This window comes from Oncorhynchus mykiss, chromosome 10, assembly GCF_013265735.2.
Source record: "Oncorhynchus mykiss isolate Arlee chromosome 10, USDA_OmykA_1.1, whole genome shotgun sequence".
NCBI lineage: Eukaryota > Metazoa > Chordata > Actinopteri > Salmoniformes > Salmonidae > Oncorhynchus > Oncorhynchus mykiss.
The window spans coordinates 18,327,082-18,353,979 of NC_048574.1; the positions used below are offsets into that span (position 1 = coordinate 18,327,082).

A 26,898-nucleotide genomic window follows, 5' to 3' on the forward strand; every position below is an offset into this window, starting at 1 on the left:
GGTAAAATATGTCTGTCTGTCTGTCTGTCTGTCTGTCTGTGTCTGTCTGTCTGTCTGTCTGTCTGTCTGTCTGTCTGTCTGTCTGTCTGTCTGTCTGTCTGTGTGTGTGTGTGTGTGTGTGTGTGTGTGTGTGTGTGTGTGTGTGTGTGTGTGTGTGTGTGTGTGTGTGTGGCAGTTAAATGTAAAGAGCAGGTGAAAATTGCAAAGAAATAAATGACATGTTGCATTGTAAAGATTATAACCTTGTCCTCTCTCTCTCTTTCTCTCTGATCAGCATTTGCAGGGAAGGTATCCCCGACCAGCTCAGATGCTCTCCTCAGCTCTTCGGCAGTCACGTCCACCCCCTCCCCTCCTGATGTCTACCTTCCCTCCAACTTTAAGCTCTCCAACGCCCAGCTGGCCTTCTTCCTGCGAGAGACCAGGTCCTCGGGCCAGAGCAGCGGTATCCCCACCAACGGACATCCTCTCCAGCGTTCCGAAAGCTTTGTGGTCTTTCAGACCAAGGAGCTTCCCGCCGTCAACATCACCTTTGGCCCGTTCGCCCAGGACCAGAGCCTGCCCAAGGACCTCCTTCAGCCCTCCAGCCCCCTGGACATCCCCGGGCGGCTGACAGTCAACTGGAAGGTCCGGGCCTTTATTGTCCAGTCGAGGGTGTTTTCCAGCAACCCTGTGGTCCAGGTGCTCTTCTACATAGCAGGTCGCGACTGGGATGACTTCAAGGTCCAGGACAAGCTGCCCTGCGTGAGGCTCCACGCCTTCCGTGACGTACGCGAGATCAAGACGTCGTGCCACCTATGGGGGAACCTGGCTCAGTGCTTGGCCCAGCTAGAGTTGCCCCCCACCTGGTTCAATACCAATGTGGCCCCCCTGGGCCGGAGGAAAGGCTCCAGCGACAGCTTGGGCCTGGAGCTGAGTGTGGAGACCCTACAGACGGAGCTCTACTACACCCTCCACGACCCGGACAGAGGAGGGGAGTGCGGCGAGAGCTCGGGCCGCAGAGGAGGATCACAGGGTGAGCCACCCTCTCAGCACCCCCTCCTCCGCATCGGTAGCATCAGCCTGTACCAGTCCAGCCAGGAGCAGTTGGTGGTGGACAAGCAGCTGGATAAGAACATGTTCCTGAGGTTGCCGGAGAAGCCGCTGAAGCCAGGCGAGACCCTCAACATCTTCCTCTACCTGGTGCCCAACTCCACCGTGGAGCAGTTCACCCTCAAGTAAGTGGGTATTTCAATGAATTTTCTGGATTCTTAGCATCATCTCTCCTAGGTCAGAGGGTAGGGACCTTGGACCTTCTCCTCCAATACAGCTAAGGAGGCAATGAATCGCAGTGTGTGCTTTCATACGGAAATATGGCCAATGTGTTACTTACTGCCTTACATAAGCACTGTCCAAGTATTACTGACATAGTTGTTTATCGCCTTCTCCAGGGTTAACCCTAACGCTTTATTCAGGGTTAACCCTTCTCCAAGTTTAACCCTAACCCTTTATCCATGGTTAACCCTAACCCTTTATCCACGGTTAACCCTAACCCTTCTCCAAGGTTAACCCTAACCCTCCTACAGGGTTAACTCTAACCCTTGTCCAGGGAGTTCACTCTTACCAATTATATGCATTAGATTATTTTCTTAAGACTAGGTAGAATTTAAAATCACTGATTTCTTCCCTCTCATTAGATTACTTTTACTGAGTCTGTAAAAGTGTCTTGTGGCAATTACCAAGGTAGGGAGTAATGTGAGAAGAAATATTTAAATAAGTCAACTTGAGTCATCTCAGTCCTTTGAAGTGGTGCCTATATGTTTTGAACAGAAACGTTTCCTTACATAAGTGCTGGAGCTTACGCAATTAAAAGACAATTGGGAGATGTTCTCTAGAATCATGAACGTCAAGCCATTTTGAAGTTTCTGTTTTTCAACATTCTGTAGAACAAAAAATACACTTATGGTTTGTATACCATCTCTCTATTGAACACACGCCTAGATGTTGATAACTTGAGGACTCAATTTCCCCTGTAACAGAGAGGCCTAGCTACTTCATTCCCTAGCGCTATAGATTCAACCGGCACAGTGAAGAAGTTAAAGGACTATATCATGTCAAATCTTTTTGAATCTCTCATGTAAGACTCGGCTCCAAAAACATGAGACGGAAGAGCGTTCAGCAGGCCCTCGAAAGAGCAGGCATAATGGGTAGTAATTGACATCTGTTCAAATTAAATTCCTCATGAGCTGACCCACTTCTTGTTGAATTAGAGCTTAGGGGATACGAGGCATGTCTCCTCTCCCTCGCCCCTGTGTTTCTCACTGTTCATCCTCTCCGTCAACATAATGGGAGGGTTAGAGTTCTCCGACGAAATAAAATTATTATTTAAATCCATTAAAGCCTCGGGAAAATGAGCTTTCTTTTTCCACTCCCCTGAAGATGAGAAGAAATAGAGGGGGAGGGGCCCGATATTAAGCGAAAGCTGAGGCATGACGGCAAAACGCTTCGTAAACACGGCGCCCCCTAATCAAAATGGAAACTCTCAGACTTCAATTTAGGAATTCACTGTGAATTAATTAGACTTCAATAACTCATTAAGGCAAACAGGAACAGGCAGTGCTATGATTTATGCAGGCAGGGATAGTGCATTAGAGTTATCTCCCCAGTTCAACATGAAAGACTCCTACTGCATAACCAACCCAAGGTGTGTGTGGGGACAAGCATGAGACGTGTGAATGTGCGTACTAGCATACGTATGTGCTGGATGTGTTTCCTGTGTATGTGTATAAAGGTATAAATTGTGGGCTGTCTTATGGAACTTATCCACACAACAGTCTTTTCACAAGGTAAAGGCTTTCCAGACTCCAAGGAGGACAGCCCCAAGCATTTGTCTTCACATCATCACAGCCGTGTCTGCACCCAAGGAGACCCTCCCTCCCAAAAGATATCTTGTTCCAAGCGGTGTTCTGCCCAATCTCTCACCCTAACACTAGGCCTGTGATGATACCAGTATCGCAATACTTTTTCCATGGCTAAAGTGAAAACACAAAGCAGACCGAACTCTTAGTTCCTTTAAAAACCTGTTAAATATTTTGTGCTATAGCTTAGAAAATATATACTTTTGACTCTGGATGACTACGTAATGATGTTTGTTCCAACCTGTTTTCCTAAAGAAGTCATCCCAGCCCTACCTAACACTGTTGTCATATATAGATCAAGCATTTACTTTTAACTTCACCTCATCGGTGTCCATCCCATTCATAACATTTTCTAATGAATCCATTTTAGTGCCACTTTAGTGATGGAAATGCCAAATGTATTTTTTTTCACTGGTTTTCCATCCAGTTACATTGTATATGTTTCTGTACATAGTTAAAACATGGAGTAACAAAATGGATGACCAGATTCTCTGATGTTTCAAAGGTTTTCATAATATTGAATGATACCGTGTCTATTTCAGCCATCATCACGTTCTGTGCAATGTGCATGTCTTGGACATGACTTTCCCTTGCAAACTAGGTTGCCTTAGAAACATAACATTCAAATGTCAGCTCTCAATTCATCTTTGACCCTCCTCTTTAACATTCCTGTGATTATCTAAGAATTATACAGTGTTGCATATACAGAATAGTGATAGTGTTGCATTTCTGTCTCTCTGTGGAAAAGAGAAAAATACAACTCCAGGTTAAATAGGTGATAAGAGGGGAACATCTGAGGGAGAGAGACCCTGGGACAGTTGACTCAATTGGTTGTGAATTAAACAGTGCTGGAAGTCAACTGTTGAGGCATCTCCACCAAAATAAGATGAGTAAAGATGTAATAAAGAAGGTCTTTAAATATGAATTGAACTCAGCAAAAGTCTACCTCCTTTAACTCTCCCTCTCTAGCTGCCTCCATCCATCCCCTTTTCATTTCTTATGGCTTTGAATGTCTGTCATGTTACTGCAGTGGATCACATTTGAGGTGGTGGGGCTTTGTGACTCTTGGAAATTCCCTGTCCACCCCCCGCCCCCACGGTTCCCATTGTAACAAACGTGCATGTCTGCACATGTGTGTGTGTGTTGGGGGGAGGGGGGGGGGGTAGCTATGCCTTTAATGTTCCGTTACTATGGAAATAATAAGAATGCAGTGCATGGCAGTATGTGGTCCTCTGCAGCTCAGTTGGTAACGCATGGCGATTGCTATGCCTTGATAGTGGGTTTGATTCCTGGGACCACCCATACTTAAAATGTATGCACTGCATTGGATAAAAGCGTCTGCTAAATGGCATATATTATATTATTATATATTATTAATCATACCCAGCACGTCTTTGTGATGCTTGTCATCACCCAGAAAAGCTATAATTACATGCATAGTTGGCAGCATGAGTTTGTTCTGTGTTTTTGTTGAGATTGAGAAGTCCACCTCTATCTGAAGTGGTGAATAAACAGAGTTGAGAATGACATCTACATTCTAATTCTTATTCATAAATTGGCCCAGCGCCAGTTGGCCCAGCGTCATCTGGGTTAGGGCGGGCTTGGCCGGTAGGGATATCCATGTCTCATCGCGCACCAGCGACTCCTGTGGCGGGCCGGGCGCAGTGCACGCTAACCAAGGTTGCCAGGTGCACAGTGTTTCCTCCGACACATTGGTGCGGCTGGCTTCCGGGTTGGATGCACGCTGTGTTAAGAAGCAGTGCGGCTTGGTTGGGTTGTGTATCGGAGGACGCATTACTTTCAACCTTCGTCTCTCCCGAGCCCGTACGGGAGTTGTAGCGATGAGACAAGATAGTAGCTACTAAACAATTGGATACCACAAAATTGGGGAGAAAAAGGGGTAAAATAAAAAAATAAATACAGTTTATTCGATGATGCCATAATATTTCAATGAACTGTAAGTAAATAGCTGTCTTATACAGTACGGTGGCCTCACGTACACTGTATAAATCAGAGCCTATGTGACTCTTATGTCTATGCCCTCTGCCGTTTTTGTTGCCGCTGTCGAGGAACACGGCAACAACCTGATCCGGGCTTCTGTTTCCTGCTGTCCAGTGGCTTTGCCATGTCTCCGCGTTCAGGGCCCCGTTCTGACTTGGTTTTATTGACGGTTTCTAGACTTTCTGGATAACTATCCTCTGTCCTGTCCCCTCATTTTTTTACTCTTGATCTGCTGGTGGCATTGAGAGAGCTACCTGTAAAGTAGCCACCCTACCACTAATACTACCTCACTCGCACACACGCTGTGAGTGAGTTATTTACAGTCTGGAGAAAAAAGTGTCAAAGACATTTACCATTGCACAATGCCAGATGATATCCAATTCATATTGGACACACAAACCTTACAAACAAGATGTACAGTATGAGACAAATGTTAAATGAAATGTCCTCCGCTTTTAACTTTTTTTCTTTGGTGTGCAGGACAGAAGCACGTAACTGTTCACCAACTACCGCTTTTTATTCACATCAACCTGAGAGGAGACTAAGATTTTAAGCCTGAGGCAGTTTCTTACTTATTTTTAGGATTTAGTAGTAGACCATCATGTCTTCTCCTTGGAGAGAAGCATTTTATTCCCTGTTTTGAGTTTTCGTACCTCAATCAGACCGGCCACTCTCCTTTCTAGTTGTTGAAGTTTTCACTGAGTTGCAGAATTTGTTATATTTTCTCTATGACTTAAAGTTTCTATCCTTTTGATGCACACCAGTGAAATAAGGCAATATAGGCTGAATTTCAAATCAACCCTTAGCCCCTACCCCCTTGAGTTTATTGCAGATCTGAAAGGATTGGATAGGTTTAAAGTAGTTGTCCTGTTCCTTGTATATATGTATATATTATTTTTTTTATCTAATTATCCATCTACGGACTGATCATGCTCTCCTGTAACCCGCCTCACTCAATGTGGTATGGATTTTCTATTTTTACACTTTTGAACCAGAACCCCCTTCTGAAGCTAGCCAGCTAACTAGCTACTAGCTAGTAGTCAGTTAGCCACTGTTAGCGGTCATCACCGTTAACGCGGACTGCCAGCCTCAGCCCGGGAAACTCTTGCCAGCCTCCACAGCACAATATCTACCCAGACCATATCAGACTGCCTTGCTTTATCACATCTCCGGATTCCTACCGCAAGCTCTAAACTACTAGCTGCTATCCGAGTGGCTACTCCTGTCTAACGTCTCTGTCCTGAAACAAGCACCAGTTAGCCTGGAGCTATCCTCGAACTAGGCCCATCTCCCGGCTAGCTGAAAAAAAATCCATCAAGCAATCCCTGGGCTTCAATTACCTCTTTTGCCAATTGACCTGGACCCTTTGCTGCCGACACGGAGCCCCGCCGATCTATCACGACTGGTCTACCAACGTAACCGTCCAAGTGGGTTTCTGTGCCAAAGCAAGCAGCCAAAGCAAGCACCAGTTAGCCTGGATCTAGCCTCGAGCTAGGCCCTTCTCCCGGCTAGCCGAAGAATACAATCAGATCATTCCCGGGCTTCAATACGTCTTCTGCCAATTGGCCTGGACCATTTGCTGCCGACACGAAGCCCCGCCGATCCATCACGACTGGTCTGCCGACGTAACCATCTGAGGGGGTTGCGACGTCCCCCTGAGGCCTATCTGCTAACCTGCTGCTATCCCCGGCCTGCTAGCTGTCTGAATCGCCGTGCCTCCAGCTCACCTAGCTACTCACTGGACCCCATGATCACTCGGCTACACATGCCTCTCCCTAATGTCAATATGCCTCGTCTATTGCTGTTTTGGTTAGTCATTTTTGTCTTATTTCACTGTAGAGCTTCCAGCCCTGCTCAATATTCCTTAGCTAGCCCTTATGTTCCACCCCCCACACATGCGGTGACTGCACCTGGCTTAAATGGTGCCTCTAGAGACAAAACCTCTCTCATCGTTACTCAATGCCTAGGCTTACATCCACTGTACTCACATCCTACCATACCCTTGTCTGTACATTATGCCTTGAATCTATTCTTCCGCGGCCAGAAACTTGCTCCTTGTACTCTCTTTTCCGAATGCACTAGACAACCAGTTATTTTAGCCTTGAGCCGTACTCATCCTGCTCCTCCTTTGTTCCTCTGGTGATGTAGAGGTTAACCCAGGCCCTGTAGCCTCCAGCATCACTCCCATTCCCCATGCGCTCTCATTTGTTGACTTCTGTAAGCGTAAAAGCATTGGGTTCATGCATGTTAGCATTAGAAGCCTCCTCCCTAAGTTTGTTTTATTCACTGCTTTAGCATACTCCACCAACCTGGATGTTCTAGCCGTGTCTAAATCCTGGCTTAGGAAGGCCACCAAATTTCCATTCCTAACTATAACATTTTCCGACAAGATAGAACTGCTAAAGGGGGCGGAGTTGCAATCTACTGCAGAGACAGCCTGCGGAGTTCTGTCATACTTTCCAGGTCTGTGCCCTAACAATTCGAGCTTCTACTTTTAAAAATCCACCTTTCCAGAAACAAGTCTCTCACTGTTGCCACCTGTTATAGACCCCCCTCGGCCCCCAGTTGTGCCCTGGACACCATATGTGAATTGATTGCCCTTCAGAGTTCGTACTGTTAGGTGACCTAAACTGGGACATGCTTTACACCCCGGCCGTCCTACAATCTAAGCTAGATGCCCTCAATCTCACACAAATCATCAAGGAACCTACCTGGTACAACCCTAAATCCGTAACCATGGGCACCCTCTTAGATATCATCCTGACCAACCTGCCCTCTAAATACACCTACCTTCAACCAGGATCTCAGCGATCACTGCCTCATTGCCTGCGTGCGTACTGGGTCTGCGGTCAATCGACCACCCCTCATCACTGTCAAATGCTCCCTAAAACACTTCAGCGAGCAGGCCTTTCTAATCGACCTGGCCCGGGTATCCTGGAACGATAATGACCTCATCCCGTCAGTAGAGGATGCCTGGTTGCTTTCGCTCCATCTTTAACAAGCATTCAAAAATGTAGAACTAAGAACAGATATAGCCCTTTGTTCACCCCAGACTTGTCTGCCCTTGACCAGAACAAAAACATCCTGTGGCATTCTGCATTAGCATCGAATAGCCCCCGCGAAGTAAGGAACCAATATACTCAGTCAGTGAGGAACGCTAAGGCTAGCTTTTTCAAACAGAAATTTGCTTCCTGTAGCACTAATTCCCAAAAGTTTTGCGACATTGTAAAGTCCATGGATAATAAGAGCACCTCCTCCCAGCTACCCACTGCACTGAGGATAGGAAACACTGTCACCACTGATAAATTTATGATAATCAATAATATCAATGAGCATTTTTCCATGGCCGGCCAGTCTTTCCACCAGGCTACCCTGGCCAACATCTCAGCTCCCGCTGCATCAACTTGACCAACCCACACCCCCCCTCCCGCTTCTCCTTCACCCAAATCCAGACAGCTGATGTTCTGAAAGAGCTGCAAAATGTGGATCTCTTCAAATCAGCTGAGCTAGACAATCTTGACCCTCTCTTTCTAAAAATGATCCGCCAAAATTGTTGCAACCCTTATTACTAGCCTATTCAACCTCTCTTTCATATCATCTGAGATCCCCAAAGATTGGAAAGCTGCCGTGGTCATCCCCCTCTTCAAAGGGGGAGACACTCTAGACCCAAACTGTTATAGACCTATATCTATCCTACCCTGCCTTTCTAAAATCTTTGAAAGCCAAGTTAATTAACAGATCACTGACCTTTTCGAATCACACCGTACTTTCTCCACTATGCAATCTGGTTTCCGAGCTGGTCATGGGTGCACCTCAGCCACGCTCAAGGTCCTAAACAATATCATAACCGCCATCGATAAAAGACAGTACTGTGCAGCCGTTTTCATCGACCTGGCAAAGGCTTTCGACTCTGTGATTGTGTTATGTGGAGTGTGTGTGTGTGAGCCTGTACGATCATGAAGGAGCAAGTGTGTGAGCATGTGCATATGTAGGTGCCAGCAAGTATTGTATGTGTATGTGATAACCAGATAACCAAGACCATCTTTTAAAAGGGCTTTTCTTAATGGAACCATAAAGGAAAATCAACCGTCACTCCTGACTGATGATATCATGGGTATCTTAAGCACAGACAGAACAGTACAATATACTAAGCTTGTCTATTCGCTCTGAACAGACAGACGTCTATCCCTCCGAGGGGTTTTGCATTACTTGCATGTATGGTGACTTCTGGATAATGTGTTGTGTAGTGAAAATCAAGTTTCTTCATTTGACATTTAAAATGGAAACTTAAATGAATGAGATTCTATGACACTAACATATTAGATCTGTTCTATTAGAGCTGCAGCAGCAATTTCCCCCTGGTTATCCCAGGCCCTTCAGGGGTTTAGACAAGGCAAAGATGAGTGCTGCATTTTACACTACAGCTTACCTCTATTTACCTGTCCTCCCTTTAATTTTGTCACAAACAGCAGAAATTGATCTGGCTTTTTTTGACAACTCACATTTTACAGGCAAAGGCTCCCAAGGAAGGAGTCTTCCTGTAATAATGTACACAACGCTGCCCCGGGGAGTGATTTGGATAGCTGAGACGCTTTTAAAAGGGAGTCATGGAGAAGTTTGAGTTTTTCCACCACTATCTTTGATTGTAATGATGTATCAACTCTGGAGGGGTCTCTTTGACATGGGCAAGAACTAAGTTATTTGATGTCTTTGAGGGGAGGCAGCCCAAAAATTAGAAACGTGTCTATTATTCCTCTCTTTGACAATTAGGGCCAGTTTCCTTGGACCCAGAATAAGCCTAGTCCTGGACTAAACACATATGCTCAATGGAAAATCTCCCCCCAAAATGTGGGGGCAGGACTAGACTTAATCAGGGTCTGGGAACCTGGCCCCTTAATGTCAGCGATGTTGAATAGTTTGGCCAATATAACCCACCCCAGTGTCCCCATGACTTGCCAATGTCTTTTCTCTTGGGAATTCATTCACTGTTCAAGTCTCACAGAAAGTCACCCATTTGTGTTGATGTAAACACTAGCATCAGATCATATGGGCAGGGGGAGTGTGTTTTGCGTGTTGGTGCTGTTGGTGCTAATGCTGACCAGAGGACTATACTCAGGCTACTGCTGTGCTGTGACATGCTGTTCCGTGCAAAGTAGAAAAACAGGCTGTTTCCACACCATTATGAGCCATGATGGGAAAATAATACATTAATAAATGATCTAATATCCAGAAATGCACGGGCCATCATAGAAACGGGGCCCCTCAGAAGGGAAAGAAACACGGACAAGGGTATTGCGGGCAGGTACGTATTTATAACAGATGGCTGAGGGGAGGGTTTTCAGGAAAGTTAATGATTATACATTTATGAGTTGTGTTTTTCACCTTGTTGCGGGGGCATAATCTGCAGCATATGCCCAGTTGCTAAAATCTGTCACATGTTTTTGGATCGGTTTAAATTCCGACTCCCTTATGGTGTTGTGGCTTTTGCTAGAATGCTTTTTTTCTATCACTGGTTGAGCAGTCCACTTCCTTGGGTGGTGAAACTGCAGACATTGAATGAACAGTCGTGTTCATAAAGTGTCTAGTGTCATATGATAGAATACAATGGCACTGATACACAGTATCATCACGCTTGTGGACTGCCTGTAAGTGCACTCAAAAGGGATACTTGGTAGAGCGTCCCACCCTAATGTCTTCCAATGTGTGATTTTCTCCAGAGAGAAAAATGACCACTTGTATCAGCTCAATTCACAGTCTAGAAAATCGCTTTACCTTGGTGGATTCTTGGAAGGACTTGTGTCATAGAAGTGTGTTTTACACAGCAATTTGGACCCCTGCTATAGGAAAAGCAGTTTGAACCCCAGCAGTTTTGAACAGAAAACTTTAAATGAGACAAAGCAGGGGCAAGGGGGGTGCAAGGTAATTGGAGCACATTACCGTAATTACCTTGACACCAACACACAGTCCTGCAATCTCGGTCAATGCTATCCCTGTCTCCTCCCACCACTGCGGTTCACACTTCCCAGGGGGCCTTGCCTGTGGCTTAGAGATAAGGGGAGGCTCATTTACATGCGCCAGCGTAAGTGTCTCTCCAGAACTGGGCGTTCGAGGCGGTCTGCTGGCGCGTCCATCGTGTGGCTCGTGGACTCCATCGACTAGGTAGAAGCACGCACACTATAAAGACTTGCTTACACACATAGACAGACTCCAAGCATAAAGAGACTACACACACTTGCAGAGGCACATGCATGCTGATGTCCGCTGGAACACCAGTCGATTCAGAGGAAAGGACTCGGCAGAGTATTTCGGACTGATTCCAAGGGAGGTCTTTAGTGCATGGGTGCAAAAGTCAATTGCTGACTGGTCTGATTAGATCTAATTCTCAATAGATTCCAATGGCATGCTTCTTGGTCTACTTTATTCTGTATATAGTCCAACATTATTAGACTGGTCAAGTCAAATTGTTTGATATCCACTAAGTCAGTAATTTCTTATACTCAGAGATATGAGAGTTCCACTCTGCAGGATTCGCTCCAGACTGCAATACTGATACATGATTAACCTGGCTTTCCCATGTTGATATCTATCTGCATATAAAGGATGAGACATACAAATGGAAGATATGACAGTTGCCGTGGATACAGCTATCTAGCTGCTGTGAACTTCAATAATTTTATATTATTCACTCTGGTTGAGCGTTAGCTGAGCAGTTGCCGTCTTAAATGGCTGCCGGCAAGATGGATACTGCCTATAAACAGATTTTGTCACCAAAATGACACCATAAATAGACAATATGAATCCAAATCCGCATTGGAGACTGCAACTCACTCTCTCGTTCTCTACAACCACCCATTACATTTCCATAATTTGCCTTCCATCCCCTGGTGTCAGGACATGTTGCCCTCTTCTCTCCTTCTTCGTTTTAGCATAATCAAATTCATCAGCAGGAGATTGCCCTGCTATTGGCTGACGCAAAACGGTGCTTAACCTCGCCACACATACTGTGTCACGCCACATTCTATGTAGCGGTGAAGTTGGCCAAATGTGCCCTATTTCAAATACTCAAGGCGTAATGTAAATTTAGTGTAGTGATTAGCTGGTTGTGACCCCTTGCATGTCGATTTCCTAAGTGTTGACGGGGTTTGAACTGTTTTGATTACTCAATTACCCTCTATTGAGCGGTGACAAGATTAGCTGGCAAACCTAGCAAGGTGAATACTTATTTGTATCATAAAAATGTGAGCACTGATTATACAAAAACCACAAGATTATTGAAACTATTAGGGAAAATAAAGATTTGCCTGTCATGCCTTTGATGAGAGAAACTACAAACACATTTACGTATTGCAGTTGCATACAGTTGCGTATTCAGCACAACTGAAATGCCTCTATCTATTCTTCGGCATCTCAAACTTAGTTTGCCTTTCCATCCTCGTGAACGATATCACTGTTGATATTTTCCTCCACCTACACTCGGATGCGGCTGCACTCCAACCCATGGCAGGCATGTGTTCTGGAATGTGAATGTGATGTAATGTATTGTATTGATGTTAATTTCCTCTTTTGACCCCTAAAATGAACTATATACAGTACCAGTCAAAAGTTTGGATACACCTACTCATTCAAGGGTTTTTCTTTAGTTTTACTATTTTCTACATTGTAGAGTAATAGTGAAGACATCAAAACTATGAAATAACACATATGGAATCATGTAGTAACCAAATAATTGACCAACTCATCCAAAACCATCAAAATTGGGTTGGGTGATTGTGGAGGTCAGGTCATCTGATGCAGCACGCCATCATTCTCCTTCTTGGTCAAATAGCCCTTACACGGCCTAGAGGTGTGTTGGGTTGTTGTCCTGTTGAAAAATAAATGATAGTCCCACCTAGCACAACCAGATGGGATGGCGTATTGCTGCAGAATGCTGTGGTAGCCATGCTGGTTAAGTGGGCCTTGAATTTGAAATAAATCACTGACAGTGTCACCAGCAAAGCACCCCCACACCATCATGCCTCCATGCTTCACGGTGGGAACCACACATGCAGAGATCATCCATTCACCTACTCTGCATCTCACAAAGACACAGCAGTTGGAACCAAAAATCTCAAATTTTGACCTATCAGTCCAAAAGACAGATTTCCACCAGTCTAATGTCCATTGCTCGTGTTTCTTGGCCCAAGCAAGTCTCTTCTTCTTATTGGCGTCCTTTAGTAATGGTTTATTTGCAGCAATTCACCATGAAGGCCTGATTCATGCACTCTCCTCTGAACAGTTGATGTTGAGATGTGTCTGGTACTTGAACTCTCTGAAGCATTTATTTGAGCTGCAATTTCTGAGGCCGGTAACTCTAATGAACTTATCCACTGCAGCAGACGTAACTCTGGGTCTTTCTTTCCTGTGGCGGTCCTCATGAGAGCCAGTTTCATCATAGCGCTTAATGGTTTTTGCTAGTGATGCACCGATATGAAATTTTTGGCCGTTATCGATATCCAATATTTTCCTTGCCAAAAACAAAAACGATACGATAACTGATATTTCACATTTTAGCGGCCTTTTCTAGTACATTCACATAGCTAACACTGTCACGACTCCCGCTGAAGTTGGCTACTCTCCTTGTTCGGGCAGCGCTCAGTGGTCGACGTCACCTGTCTTCTAGCCATCGCCTCTCCACCTTTCATTTTCCATTTGTTTTGTCTTGTTTTTCCGCACACCTGTTTTTACATCCCCTCATCACTCTACGTGTATATTATCCTCTGTTCTCCCCATGTCTGTGTGTGTAACTGTTCGTTACGTGTAATGTGTGACACTTCATGCTGGTTTTTCGCCGGGTCTTGTTTGAACCCATGGTATTGTATGCTGTACATTATTTGTGTGACGAGTGCGCTATTCGCTTTTGCCTTTGTGTGTCGTTACGCAGTTGCGTCCAATGGTTTTCCTTCTGCCAAATAAAGTGTGCCTGTTCACTCATCACTGCTCTCCTGCACCTGACTTCAGTTCACCAGTTGCACACAGTGTTGACAAACACACACGGACGCAGCGGTCTAAGGCACTGCATCTCAGTGCAAGAAGCGCCACTACAGTCCCTGGTTCGAATCCAGGCTGTATCACATCTGGCCGTTGGGACTCCCATAGGGCCAAGCGTCTATTGGCACAATTGGCCAAGCGTCGTCCGGGTTTGGCCTGGGTAGTCCTTCTTTGTAAATAAGAATTTGTTCTTATCTGACTTGCCTAGTTAAATAAAGGTTACACATAAACACACACATACCACACCGACTAAAAAGTTATTTTGTTGGCATTTATGCACGTATGTCCCCGTTACCAGTAAAACATAATCAAAACCTATTTCTTTCACTTACTTGCTGTGCTGTTTCGTTGTTCAGTTGTTCAGTTGTTTAACCTCTCTGATCTCCCAAACCCGGATCCGGTATCGTGACTACAGCCTCAAGCTCATTACCATAACGCAACGTTAACTATTCATGAAAATCGCAAATGAAATGAAATAAATATGCCATCTCGCAAGCTTAGCCTTTTGTAAACAACACTGTCATCTCAGATTTTCAAAATATGCTTCTCAACCATAGGAAAACAATAATTTGTGTAAAAGTAGCTAGCTAGCAAAGCATTTAGCGTTAGCATTAGCGTTAGCATCCAGCACGCAACATTTCAACAAAAACATAAAAGCCTTCAAATAAAATAATTTACCTTTGAAGAACTTCTGATGTTTTCAATGAGGATACTCTCAGTTATATAGCAGATGCTCAGTTTTTCCAAAAATATTCTTTATGTATTAGAAATAGCTCCGTTTTATACATCACATTTGGCTACCAAAAAAAACCCGAAAATTCAGTCCTCAAAACGCGAACTTTTTTCCAAATTAACTCCATAATATCGACTGAAAACATGGCAAACGTTGTTTAGAATCAATCATCAAGGTGTTTTTCACATATCTCTTCATTGATACATCGTTCTTGGACACATGGTTTCTCCCCTGAATCAAATGGTAAAGTACAAGCAGCTGGCAATTGCGCACCGAATTCCACGCAGGACACCAGGCGGACACTTGGAAAATGTAGTCTCTTATGGTCAATCTTCCAATGATATGCCTACAAATACGTCACAATGCTGCTAAGACCTTGGGCGAACGACAGAAAGTGTAGGCTCATTCCTTGCGCAATCACAGCCATATAAGGAGACAATGGAAAACAGAGCTTCAGAAATTCTGCTAATTCCTGGTTGATGCATCATCTAGGTTTCGCCTGTAGAATGAGTTCTGGGGCACTTACAGACAGAATCTTTGCAGATTCTGAAACTTCAGAGTGTTTTCTTTCCAAAACTGTCAAGAATATGCATAGTCGAGCATCTTTTCGTGACAAAATATCGCGCTTAAAACGAGAACGTTTTTTATCCAAAAATGAAATAGCGCCCCTAGAGATCTAACAGGTTAATTCTCAACCAGAATTTCTATGGAACGCCTTTTGGGTCTTTGCATGTCAAAAAAGATACACGTCAAACAACACTATTTGACATGTCAAATAACACTATTTGATATGTCAAATAAGCTTGTTGACCAATCAGGACCTGAATATGACTGCACGTCACATTATAATTTCATGCTGTTATACATTTTTTACCTAGTTATTACACATTGATTACACTATCACTCGTATTTCATATGTCACAACTATTCATCGATATGTATGCAATGATGCTGGTAAAGTTGTCTTGCGCCCCTACAGTGCTGGCCATAAAAAAAAGCTCTCCTCGACTTTGGCGATGTCATTTACTAAATTGCCTCCAACACTCTACTCAGCAAACTAGATGCAGTCTATCACAGTGCCATCCGTTTTGTCACCAAAGCCCCATATACCACCCACCACTGCGACCTGTATGCTCTCGATGGCTGGCCCTCGCTACATATTCATCGCCTGACCCACTGGCTACAGGTCATCTATGAGTCTTTGAAAGGTAAAGCTCCGCCTTAAGCTCCGCCTTATCTCAGCTCACTGGTCACAATAACAGTGCGTAGCATGCGCTCCATCAGGTATATCTCACTGGTCATCCCCAAAGCCAACACCACCTTTGGCCACCTTTCCTTCCAGTTCTCTGCTGTCAATGACTGGAACAAATTGCAAAAATTGCTGAAGGTGGAGTCTTATGGAGCTCACTCACTATCTTTAAACATCAGGTATCTGAGCAGCTAACCAATCGCTGCAGCTGTACACAGCCCATCTGTAAATAGCCCATCCAATATATCTACCTCATCGCCATATTGTTTTTTATTTACTTTTTTGCTCTTTTGCACACCAGTATTTCTACTAACACATCATCATCTGCACATCTATCAGTCCAGTGTTATTTTGCTAAATTGTAATTACTTCGCTACTATGCCTTACCTCCTGCCTTACGCCATTTGCACACACTGTATATAGACTTTTTTTCCTATTGTGTTATTGACTGTATATTTGATTATTCCATGTGTAACTAACTCTGTGTTGTTGTTTGTGTCGCACAGCTTTGCTTTATCTTGGCCAGGTCTCAGTTGTAAATGATTACTAGTTCTCAACTGGCCTACCTGCTTAAATAAAGGTGAAATATTTTAATTTTTTTAATGGTTGCAAACAATGTTCTTCCCCAAAAACATAGCAAAACTAAAACATTCCATTAACTATATAGCTAGGTGTCATCATCTAAAATCACACTAATTTATAAGATAGTTCTTATTTGATGAATGGTGGTCGGACCCATGTATGTGAAGCTAGCCACAGTAAGGATTAGCCACAAAAGTGGACTTTGCGGTTAGCCTTCAAAATAAACGTATGGCATAATTCTACTATTTGTCTTGATTTGCATCACTGTCAATGACATACTTTTATTTTGAAGGCACACTGCAAATTCCACTATTTTGCCTAATCCTTATTGTGGCTAGCTTCACAACACATATCCCGGTCTGATCGAGCCTCACTAGCCAGATGAAGCTAGCCGGCTGCTTATAACGTTAGCTTTGGGCAACAGGGTTAAGTAGCTGGCAAGCTATTTTATTTTCATGAACTGAAGTATACAACAACAAGTGGCGACCTAGCCAATACTTACTCACAAGGATTCCTAAATCAAATCAAATCAAATTTTATTTCACATGCACATGGTTAGCAGATGTTAATGCGAGTGTAGCAAAATGCTTTTGCTTCTAGTTCCGACAATGCAGTAATAACCAATGAGCAACCTAACCTAACAATTTCACAACAGCTACCTTATACACACAAGTGTAAAGGGATGAAGAATATGTACATAAAGATATATGAATGAGTGATGGTACAGAACGGCATAGGCAAGATGCAGTAGATGGTATCTAGTACAGTATATACATATGAGATGAGTAATGTAGGGTATGTAAACATTATATTAAGTGGCATTGTTTAAAGTGGCTAGTGATACATGTATTACATAAAGATGGCAAGATGCAGTAGGTGGTGTAGAGTACAGTATATACATATGAGATGAGTAATGTAGGGTATGTAAACATTATATTAAGTGGCATTGTTTTAAAGTGGCTAGTGATACATTTTTTGACATGTATGGCAGCAGCCACTCAATGTTAGTGGTGGCTGTTTAACAGTCTGATGGCCTTGAGATAGAAGCTGTTTTTCATTCTCTTGGTCCCTGCTGTACTGACCTCGTCTTCTGGATGATAGCGGGGTGAACAGGCAGTGGCTCGGGTGGTTGTTGTCCTTGATGATCTTTATGGCCTTCCTGTGACATCGGGTGGTGTAGGTGTCCTGTAGGGCAGGTATTTTGCCCCCGGCGATGCGTTGTGCAGACCTCACTACTACTACAATCGAGAGAGAGCCTTACGGTTGTGGGCAGAGCAGTTGCCGTACCAGGCGGTGATACAGCCCAACAGGATGCTCTCGATTGTGCATCTGTAAAAGTTTGTGAGTGCTTTTGGTGACAAGCCGAATTTCTTCAGCCTCCTGAGGTTGAAGAGGCATTGCTGCGCCTTCTTCACCACGCTGTCTGTGTGGGTGGACCAATTCAGTTTGTCCGTGACGTGTATGCCGAGGAACTTAAAACGTTCTACCCTCTCCACTACTGTCCCGTCGATGTGGATAGGGATGGTGCTCCCTCTGCTGTTTCCTGAAGTCCACGATCATCTCCTTTGTTTTGTTGACGTTGAGTGTGAGGTTATTTTCCTGACACCACACTCCGAGGGCCCTCACCTCCTCCCTGTAGGCCGTCTCGTCGTTGTTGGTAATCAATTCTACCACTGTAGTGTCGTCTGCAAACTTGATGATTGAGTTGGAGGCGTGCATGGCCACGTCGTCATGGGTGAACAGGGAGTACAGGTGAGGGCTCAGAACGTAGCCTTGTGGGGCCCCAGTGTTGAGGATCAGTGGGGTGGAGATGTTGTTACCTACCCTCACCACCTGGGGGCGGCCCGTCAGGAAGTCTAGTACCCAGTTGCACAGGGCGGGGTCGAGACCCAGGGTCTCGAGCTTGATGACGAGTTTGGAGGCAACTATGGCGTTAAATGCTGAGCTGTAGTCGATGAACAGCATTCTCACATACTGTAGGTATTCGTCTTGTCCAGATGGGTTAGGTCAGTGTGCAGTGTGGGTGCGATTGCTTCGTCTGTGGCCCTATTGGGGCGGTAAGCAAATTGGAGTGGGTCTAGGGTGTCAGGTAGGGTGGAGGTGATGTGATCCTTGACTAGTCCCTCAAAGCACTTCATGATGACGGAAGTGAGTGCTACGGGGCGGTAGTCATTTAGCTCAGTTACATTAGCTTTCTTGGGAACAGGAACAATGGTGGCCCTCTTGAAGCATGTGGGAACAGCAGACTAGGATAAGGGTTGAGTGAATATGTCTGTAAACACACCAGCCAGCTGGTCTGCGCATGCTCTGAGGACGCGGCTGGGGATGCCATCTGGGCCTGCAGCCTTGCGAGGGTTAGGTTTTGGTAGCGGGCCGTGTCAGTGGCACTGTATTGTCCTCAAAGCGAGTAAAGAAGTTGTTTAGTCTGTCTGGGAGCAAGACATCCTGGTCCGCGACGGGGCTGGTTTTCTTTTTGTAATCCGTGATTGACTGTAGACCCTGCCACATACCTCTTGTGTTTGAGCCGTTGAATTGCGACTCTACTTTGTCTTTATACTGACGCTTAGCTTGTTTGATTGCCTTGCGGAGGGAATAGCTACAGTATTTGTATTCGGTCATGTTTCCGGTCACCTTGCCCTGGTTAATAGCAGTGGTTCGCGTTTTCAGTTTCGCGCGAATGCTGCCATCAACCCACGGTTTCTGGTTAGGGAATGTTTTAATAGTTGCTGTGGGTACAACATCGCCGATGCACTTGCTAATGAACTCGCTCACCGAATCAGCATATTTGTCAATGTTGTTGTTTGATGCACTGCGGAACATATCCTAATCCACGTGATCGGATCAATCTTGAAGAGTGGAATCAGATTGGACCAGCGTTGAACAGACCTGAGAGCGGGAGCTTCTTGTTTTAGTCTCTGTCTGTAGGCTGGAAGCAACAAAATGAAGTCGTGGTCAGCTTTTCTGAAAGGAGGGCCGGGGAGGGCCTTATATGCGTCGCGGAAGTTAGAATAGCAATGATCCAGGGTTTTACCAGCCCTGGTAGCACAATCAATATGCTGATAGAATTTAGGGAGTCTTGTTTTCAGATTAGCCTTGTTAAAATCCCCAGCTACAATGAATGCAGCCTCAGGATATGTGGTTTCCAGTTTACATAGAGTCAAACAAAGTTCGTTCAGGGCCATCTATGTGTCTGCTTGGGGGGAAATATATGTGGCTGTGATAATCGAAGAGAATTATCTTGGTAGATAATGCGGTCGACATGATTGTAAGGAATTCTAAGTCAGGTGAACAGAAGGACTTGAGTTCCTGTATGTTTTTATGATCACACCACGTCTTGTTAATCATAGGGCACCCCCGCCTCTCTTCTTACCAGAAAGATGTTTGTTTCTGTCGGCGCGAAGCATGAAGAAACCAACTGGCTGTACCAACTCCGATAGCGTGTCTCGAGTGAGCCATGTTTTCATTGCTACTAGTAATGAAAATGACTGCAGTTTCTACTGGTCATTGTTTTCAGGCTGGTTGTATTGGTGCTAGCTAGGTACCAAGCTAAAGCTAGCTACCCCAGAACTTGCGGATGAACAAATGATGCTTTATTACCAACGCAGTATTGTAAACACGTTGTTTGTGGCCGGTGTTTGCTCGTTTGCAGACGTTTTTGTACAGCTTTGACAGTGCTACTGTATCTTTTTTGACATGCAAAGACCCAAACAGCGTTCCATAGTATGTATGTCATGAAGCTAATAGCAGTGATGCTATTACTGTGTAAATCCGGTAGCGCAACATCTGAAAAACAGCACACTTGGTAGTGTGTACAGGTGCTCAACCAGTCGGCGAAAGCTAACATCACCCATGACAGAGAACGGCTGATTGTCAAGGGCAATGAATTCCATTATCTTGGCTTTAATGGATTTCGCCTTTGAATTGTCTCACTGAAATGGTGTTACTCTTTCAAATGACTACTCGACTTGTTGACTGCTCGATCCACACAGCAAACATTGTGGCTAGTGTAGAAATGCTGTGTTGCACGTATAGCGCAACATTTTACTTGGCGTCATTATGTCATGTACACTACCGTTCAAAAGTTTGGGATCATTTAGAAAAGTCCTTGTTTTTGAAAGAAAAGCACATTTTTGTCCATTAAAATAACATCAAATTGGTCAGAAATACAGTGTTGACATTGTAATGTTGTAAATGACTATTGTAGCTGGAAGAGGCAGATTTCTTTATGGAATATCTACATAGGCATACAGAGGCCAATTATCAGCAACCATCACTCCTGTGTTCCAATGGCACATTGTGTAAGCTAATCCAAGTTTATAATTTTAAAAGGCTAATTGATGACTAGAAAACCCTTTTGCAATTATGTTAGCACAGCTGAAAACTGTTGTTCTGATTGTACCTGTGTATGTATTTCAAGGCCTACCTTCAAACTCAGTGTCTCTTTGCTTGACATCATGGGAAAATCAAAAGAAAGCAGCCAAGACCTCAGAAAAATAATTGTAGACGTCCACAAGTCTGGTTCATCCTTGGGAGCAATTTCCAAACACATGAAGGTACCACGTTCATCTGTCCAACAATTGTACGCAAGTGTAAACACCATGGGACCACGCAGCTGTCATACCGCTCAGGAAGAAGACATGTTCGATCTCCTAGAGATTAACGTACTTTGGTGCGAAAAGTGCAAATCAATCCCAGAACAACAGCAAAGGACCTTGTGAAGATGCTGGAGGAAACAAGTACAAAAGTATCTATAACTACAGTAAAACGAGTCCTATATCGACATAACCTGAAAGGCCGCTCAGCAAGGAAGAAGCCACTGCTCCAAAACTGCCATTAAAAGCCAGACTACGGTTTGCAGCTGCACATGGGGACAAAGAGCATACTTTTTGGAGAAATGTCCTCTGGTCTGATGAAACAAAATAGCACTGTTTGGCCATAAAGACCATTGTTATGTTTGGAGGAAAAAGGGGGATGCTTGCAAGCCGAAGAACACCATCCCAACCGTGAAGCATGGGGATGGCAGAATCATGTTTTTTTTTTTTTTTTTTGCTGCAGGAGAGATTGGTGGATTTCACAAAATAGATGGCATCATGAGGTTGGAAAATGATGGAAGTTAAAGCTTAGTCACAAAGGGGTCTTCCAAATCGACAATGACCCCAAGCATACTTCCAAATTTGTGGTAAAATGGCTTAAGGACAACAAAGTCAAGGTATTGGAATGGCCATCACAAAGCCCTGACCAGACCTCTAGAAAATGTGTGGGCAAAACTGAAAAAGCTTGTGGGAGCAAGGAGGCCTACAAACCTGACTCAGTTACACCAGCTCTGTAAGGAGGAATGGGCCAAAATTCACCCAACTTATTGTGGGAAGCTTGTAGAGGCTACCCAAAACATTTGACCCAAGTTAAACAATTTAAAGGCAGTGCTAACAATTACTAATTGAGTGTATGTAAACTTCTGACCCACTGGGAATGTACAGTAATTAATCAAATAAAAGCTGAAATAAATCATTTTCTCTACTATTATTCTGACATTTCACATTCTTAAAATAAAGTGGTGATCCTAACTGACCTAAGACAGGGAATTTTTACGAGGATTAAATGTCAGGAATTGTGAAAAACTGAGTTTAAATGTATTTGGCTCAGGTGTATGTAAACTTCCGACTTCCACTGTAAATATATATTTATACAGTGGGTCCAAAATGTATTTAGTCAGCCACCAATTGTGCAAGTTCTCCCACTTAAAAAGATGAGAGAGGCCTGTAATTTTCATCATAGGTACGTACACTTCAACTATGACAGACAAAATGAGAAAAAAATTCCAGAAAATCATCTTGTAGGATTTTTTATGAATTTATTTGCAAATTATGGTGGAAAATAAAAAGAAAAAAGAAAATAAGTTGAAGTCGGAAGTTTACGTACACCTGAGCAAAATACATTTAAACTCAGTTTAGGTATATATATATATATATATATATATATATATATATATATATATATATATATATATATATATATATATATACAGTTGTACAATATATATATATATTTATTTATACCCTATTTAACATGGAATAAAGAGGAAGCTACAAAACAAGAGATGATGCAAAACAACTGTCTAACTCATGAACGTGAGTTTATTTTTAAAGCTATTGTAAATTAAACTAAACCCCCCAAAAAATGTAAGTCCCGCATGACAACTCTGACCATCAAGTGTGAAACATGTTTCTTAACCCACAGTGGATGTTCTCTTGGCCTCCCTTGGCCCGAGGTCATGACGTGAAGCTGATTTAAATGAGAATACATTTGAGAAACCGGAGTCCCTTATTATTGATGCCTGCCAGCTAACTGGGGCAGATTTGTTATGGCTATTTCCTATGCCCTCCCATCCTCTCTAATGGCTAGTTAGTGCCGTAGCCTCTCATCTCTGTGAGGGAGCCATGACCCCTTACCGTTTTATTGAAGTTATTAAACCCCAATAGACAAACAGGAGACCCAGGGCAAAAACAGCCCTTAAATAGCTGATTGGACTCTCTCTCTCATGCTTCACCTCTGCCTTCTCTCCTAGAATAAAAATGTGGCTGTGTGGGGTGAGAAAAATCTAGTTTCTCACTCTGAAGTTGTAGGTTTTTTGGCATTGTTTTCTGTCCAGAGAAGAGCAGAATGGACTTCTCTGAACAGAGATGGTATGCTTACACATCAACTAGGATGTCAAAGGATAGCCAGATTTAATCTCTTCACCATACCTTCCTAATAAAAACCGCCAACACAACAGCTAACCACCCTAGTGCTTTTGTGTTTCTCTCTCTGCCTCGTTCTCTTTGCATAACAATTGATGCTAAATCGATCCCTAATCTCAGCACCTGTTCCTCCTTGTTCTCAGACCAGAACATTGAGCCAACACAGAAAACAACGTGCGGGGTGGACTTAGCTGCTGCTTCCTCTGTTGCGCCACACTGAGCGTGCCCACTAAGCCCCTGGTTGGACTGTGTTGTGGGGGTAGGGGAGCCCTGTGTACGGCAGCCAGCCGATCGGAAAACACAGCCATGCTCCAGCAGAAGTACCCAGATCTCAAGGTTGGCATGTTGTTATTGTGCTGAGGAGTCTCTCAGGGTGTGGTATTATGTGGTGTTGAGGAGCAGGACAAGGAGGCCAGGCGCTCTGGGAGTTGGGGGTGGTATGTGGAGGAATGGAAGGGAGGAGTATAAATGTGGTGGATTCCCAATGGAGTGCCACGCAGTCTTTTCACTGGTGGCTAATGCTGAGGCTAGCTGCTGCTACTGTCCTACTGTACTGGCCTTTAAAGCCAATATACTGAGATAGAAGTATGTCACATGGCCATATTAGTTGAAGTATTGACATTAATCATATAATGTTGTATAAACAAGCTGTATAATTTTGAATTAAATACATTTTATCAGCCACCATACTGTATTGGTATACACTCACCATGTATATGATGCCAGGCGTGTTGGTATACACGTCGGTGCCAGGCGCACTGGATCCAGTATCTCCACAACAGCCGCCCACCTGGGCTTTTCACACCCAACAGTGTCTAGGGTTTACTGAGAATGGTTCGACATTCCTGTGGGAGAAAACAGCTGGTTGATGAGAGAGATCGAAGGAGAATGGCAAGAATCGTTCTAACAGGCGGCCCACTAATAGACAAATAATGGCGCAGTACAACAGTAGTGTGCAGAATTACATCTTGGAAGGCACAACTTGTTGACCCTTGTCACGGATGGCCAATTGCAGCGGACGACCACACCGTGTTCCACTCCTATCAACTAAAAACAAGAAGAAGCGGCTCCAATGGGTACTCGATCACTAACACCGGACAATTGAGGAATGGAAAACATTGTCTGGTCCAACGAATACTGGTTCCTGTTGCGTCAGGATTTGGCGTAAACAGCTTGATTCCATGGAGTCCACCTTGAAGAATCCTTGCCCTGATGAATTCAGGTTGTTCTGGAGGCAATAGGGGGTTCGACCCAGTACTAGATGTGTGTACCTACTCACCTGTCCGGTGAGTGTATATTAGAGGCATTTTTATGTGATCTTTCGAAGTAAGTGAAACTCGACCATACAAAACAGCATTCGTTTTTTTAATCTTGTATTTAGAGGGATCCAGTTTGGCATCCAAAGTCATTACACAAACATGAATCTCAATGCTTTTAAATTCTAACACTTGAAATTGAAAGTAATCCTATGACATAAGATTCAGTATACAGCTCAGCTGAGGACCCGTGAACCTGGAAAATATTAATTAAGTGTGCCAATTGAACTATGGTGAGCCGGATGAAGCTCCCGAGTGGCGCAGCGGTCTAAGGTGCTGCATCTCAGTGCTTGAGGCGTCACTACAGACACCCTGGTTCGAATCCAGGCTGTATCACAACCGGACGTGATTGGGAGTCCCATAGGGCAGCATGTCACATGGCCATATTAGTTGAAGTATTGACATTAATCAAATAATGTTGTATAAACAAGCTGTACAATTGGCCCAGTGTCGACTGGGTTAGGGTTTGGCCGGTGTAGGCCATCATTGTAAATAAGAATTTGTTCTTAACTGACTTGCCAGGTTACAAAAATGTTAAATAAAAAAAATAAAAAAATGTTGGCTTCAGTTGCCTGGGGCATTGTGTCCCATTATCAGTTGATAATGTCAATGCCTGGGGCATTGTGTCCCATTAGCTCCATAAACACTACATGGCAACACTACAAAGTATGTGGACACCCTTTCAAATGAGTGAATTAAGCTATTTCAGCCACACCTGTTGCTGATAGGTGTATAAAATCGAGCACACAGCCATGCAATCTTCATAGACAAACATTGGCAATAGAATGACCCGTACTGAAGAGCTCAGTTTTTGCCCTGCTAGAGCTGCCCCGGTCAACCACAAGTGCTGTCATTGTGAAGTGGAAACAGCTGTTTTTTATGGTTTGGGCTAGGCTCCTTAGTTCCATTGAAGGGAAATCTTAACACTACAACAAACAATGACATTATAGACGATTCTGTGCTTCAAATTTGGTGGCAACTGTTTGGGGAAGGCCCTTTCCTGTTTCAGCATGACAATGCCCCCATGCACAAAGTGAGGTCCATAAAGAAATGATTTGTCGAAATTGGTGTGGAAGAACTTCTCTGGCTTGCAGAGAGCCCTGACCTCAACCCCATAATACACCTTTGGGATGAATTGGAACACCACCTGCGATCCAGGTCTAATTGACCAAAATGAGGCGTTCGATAAGCAGGTGTCCACATACTTTTGGACATGTAGTGTATTTACCTGACAAATAATTCCCCATCAATAATAGGCCAGGTGAGTTTTGAAGTGTGGGAAAATGCTAAACGTTCTAGACCTCACTGGCGCAGTCAGAGCAGGCTCTGGGTTAGGTTTTGTCCTTAGTTGTTCTGCCCTGTCTCATGTAGGAGGGAAGAGAACGAGGAGAGTGAGATCGAGAGAGCTTTACGCTGTTTTTATAAAAGCCCGGACGCACAAAGGAATGCTTTGTTCCATTTGAGCAAACTTGCTGTAAAAACTGCACGGCCCTGAGCGTGTGAAAAGTAAATATTGCCTCATCAGCCACGATGCCTCATAATCTGGTCTGAGCCCTTGATGGAAAATGGATTGCAAATTGTCACGGCGACAAGTTACGGCACTCTTCCAGCTCAGCGGTCTAGATTGTCATTGTCTCCCCCGTCAAAGGCGTGGCCCGTGCACAAACATACATAATCAAAAGAGTCAAAGCACGGCATAAAGCGCAGTTTTGCGCTTGCTTGATGTTTTACAGTTTGATGGCCAGTTATCATTATCATGGTCAGTTACAACTACGATAAACCATGCTGGCTCTGCATTCCGCTTCATTTGGCTTAGCCGCTCCCACTTTTAAAACCATCCTCCCATCGTTTTCGAAAATTAAGTTGGTATGATGCATTGGACGGGAGGTGGGTAGTCTAGATCCAATATTGGCTTTGAAACCCAGAACCTAGCTCGTCTTGATTGTAGTTAGGAGACCTCATTAGAGGCAGTCGGATTGTGTTGATTTTGATTGCAAAAATGACTGTCGTGGCCAACCACTGTCCAAATTCATTGTGTGCGTGTAATCACTAGCCAGGGGGACTATCAAACCAATATGCAGGCAGCTGTATCCCCCTACGCTTTAGTTCTCCTCCTCCAACTCCGCATAGGGCTCCCTCCTAATCAGCGTTTAACTCAAGGCACAGTCATTTGGATCATTTGGCAAGCAAGGTCATTAGAGTGGTGGGGGTGAGGAGACAGAAAAGGGAAAGCAAATGAATGGGAAAAAGTGAGGGAGGAAGGGTAAGGAGGGGAGCGGATGGAGGGAGCTGAAAAGGGGAAAATAAATGAAGTCAAGGTTGCCATGAGGACAGGTCGGAGTTTATTTAAAAAAGGCAC

At 44.1% G+C, this 26,898-nt stretch overlaps 1 protein-coding gene across 2 annotated transcripts in view; it reads left to right on the forward strand.

Annotated features, from left to right (window-relative positions):
• tmem132e (transmembrane protein 132E) overlaps positions 1-26,898 on the forward strand; it is a 362,583-nt gene that overhangs the window by 284,211 nt on the left and 51,474 nt on the right. For both annotated transcript variants that reach the window (XM_036989826.1, XM_036989825.1), the window contains exon 2: positions 275-1,214. In XM_036989826.1, coding sequence (XP_036845721.1) covers positions 275-1,214 — 940 coding nt within the window. The remainder of the gene's footprint in view (positions 1-274; positions 1,215-26,898) is intronic.